Source organism: Emiliania huxleyi (genome assembly GCF_000372725.1).
Source record: "Emiliania huxleyi CCMP1516 unplaced genomic scaffold EMIHUscaffold_10061, whole genome shotgun sequence".
In the NCBI taxonomy this organism is placed as follows: domain Eukaryota; phylum Haptophyta; order Isochrysidales; family Noelaerhabdaceae; genus Emiliania; species Emiliania huxleyi.
This window is the reverse complement of record NW_005202394.1, coordinates 1-1,131: the sequence shown is the minus strand read 5'-3', so window position 1 is coordinate 1,131 and position 1,131 is coordinate 1. Positions and strand designations below refer to the sequence as shown.

Below are 1,131 nucleotides of genomic sequence, written 5' to 3'. Positions count from 1 at the left end.
GCGCTAGGCCAGGCGCTAGGCGATAGCAAGGTCTCTGTTCGCCCTGTGCATGTCAGGCCAGGCTGCAGCGGGGCACTACCATCGTGCTACCCTGTTGCAGCCTGACTTTTCCCACTCGTGTGCACAGTCGCCAGACCACCACCACCGCCCGGCATCGTGTCACGGCGAGCTCCTTCTGCACCCGTTCGCGAGGCTCTCGCGCTGGCACACTTCGGCCTTCCGCTGCTCGCGTTTGGCGAGCTCTTCTCCGCACTCCTGCCACGGTGCCGTCGCCACACACCTTCTGGCCGGCCTGAGCCACGCGGACTCGACCTCTCCCCCTCTCTGGTGCACGCCACGGGCCGCGACGGCTGCTGGCAGCCGGCCGGCGTGAGGACTGAGGAGGCAGTTTGCCGGCACAGTCGAGCTGGAGTATCCGCTTCTTGATGCTTCTGCGGTCAAGCTTGACTTTATGTGACATGATGTGCCACAATAATGCATTCTCTCACCCCTCAAAGTGTCGAATTTTCGTTTCCCGGTGACCCGACACCGGTGGCCCGATAGTACCGTGTGCCTTTCTTCAAAGTCAAACGAACGCGCTTCGAGGTTCGACAATCGCTAAAAGCTGCTTTTGGTTGGGGCACCGCTGCGACTCCCTTGGGGATGCCTGAGGCCACCCCAAGGCCAAGCACTCCCCAAGCCTTACTTACCGCTTACGTGGACGAATTCAACCCTACTTACTTTTTGTTCGTCTACGCACATTAGCAACTTTGTGCTCATGTCAACGCCACGCCACGCTAGTTTCATAAAGTCGTTGTCGGCCCGCCCCGCGGGTTGTGCGGTACCAGCCACCCCCACGGTAAGCCCCCCGGTGCCGCCCAGGGCAGGGGGGAGATGGCCGTTGTTACCGCCAGTTCTGGGGCCTTGGCGCCCCCCTTGCCGCCCCCTCCCTCCTCCCCGTCGTCACCACCGCCCCCGAAGTCGGTCGCCACCCTCGCTCTTTGAGGGCGGGGGGGGGGGGGGGGGGGGGGCCCTCACAGAAATCCCGGGGGCCCCCCTTGCCTTGCCACTGGAGGTTTGAACCGGGGCCCCCCCCGAAGGGCCCCGCGGAAAACAGGAGTTGCCCTTCCCTCGGAAACCCCTTGGAAAAGG

The 1,131-nt window shown here is 63.7% G+C and overlaps 1 protein-coding gene across 1 annotated transcript; it reads right to left on the bottom strand.

Annotated features, from left to right (window-relative positions):
- Nucleotides 1-52: 52 nt before the first annotated feature.
- On the bottom strand, nt 53-460 carry EMIHUDRAFT_318065 (hypothetical protein; the record flags this gene model as incomplete). The annotated part of the gene is made up of 2 exons (XM_005793457.1): nt 53-175; nt 209-460. The coding sequence occupies 2 exons, from the start codon at nt 458-460 to the stop codon at nt 53-55; spliced, it is 375 nt and encodes a 124-aa protein (XP_005793514.1).
- Nucleotides 461-1,131: the final 671 nt, after the last annotated feature.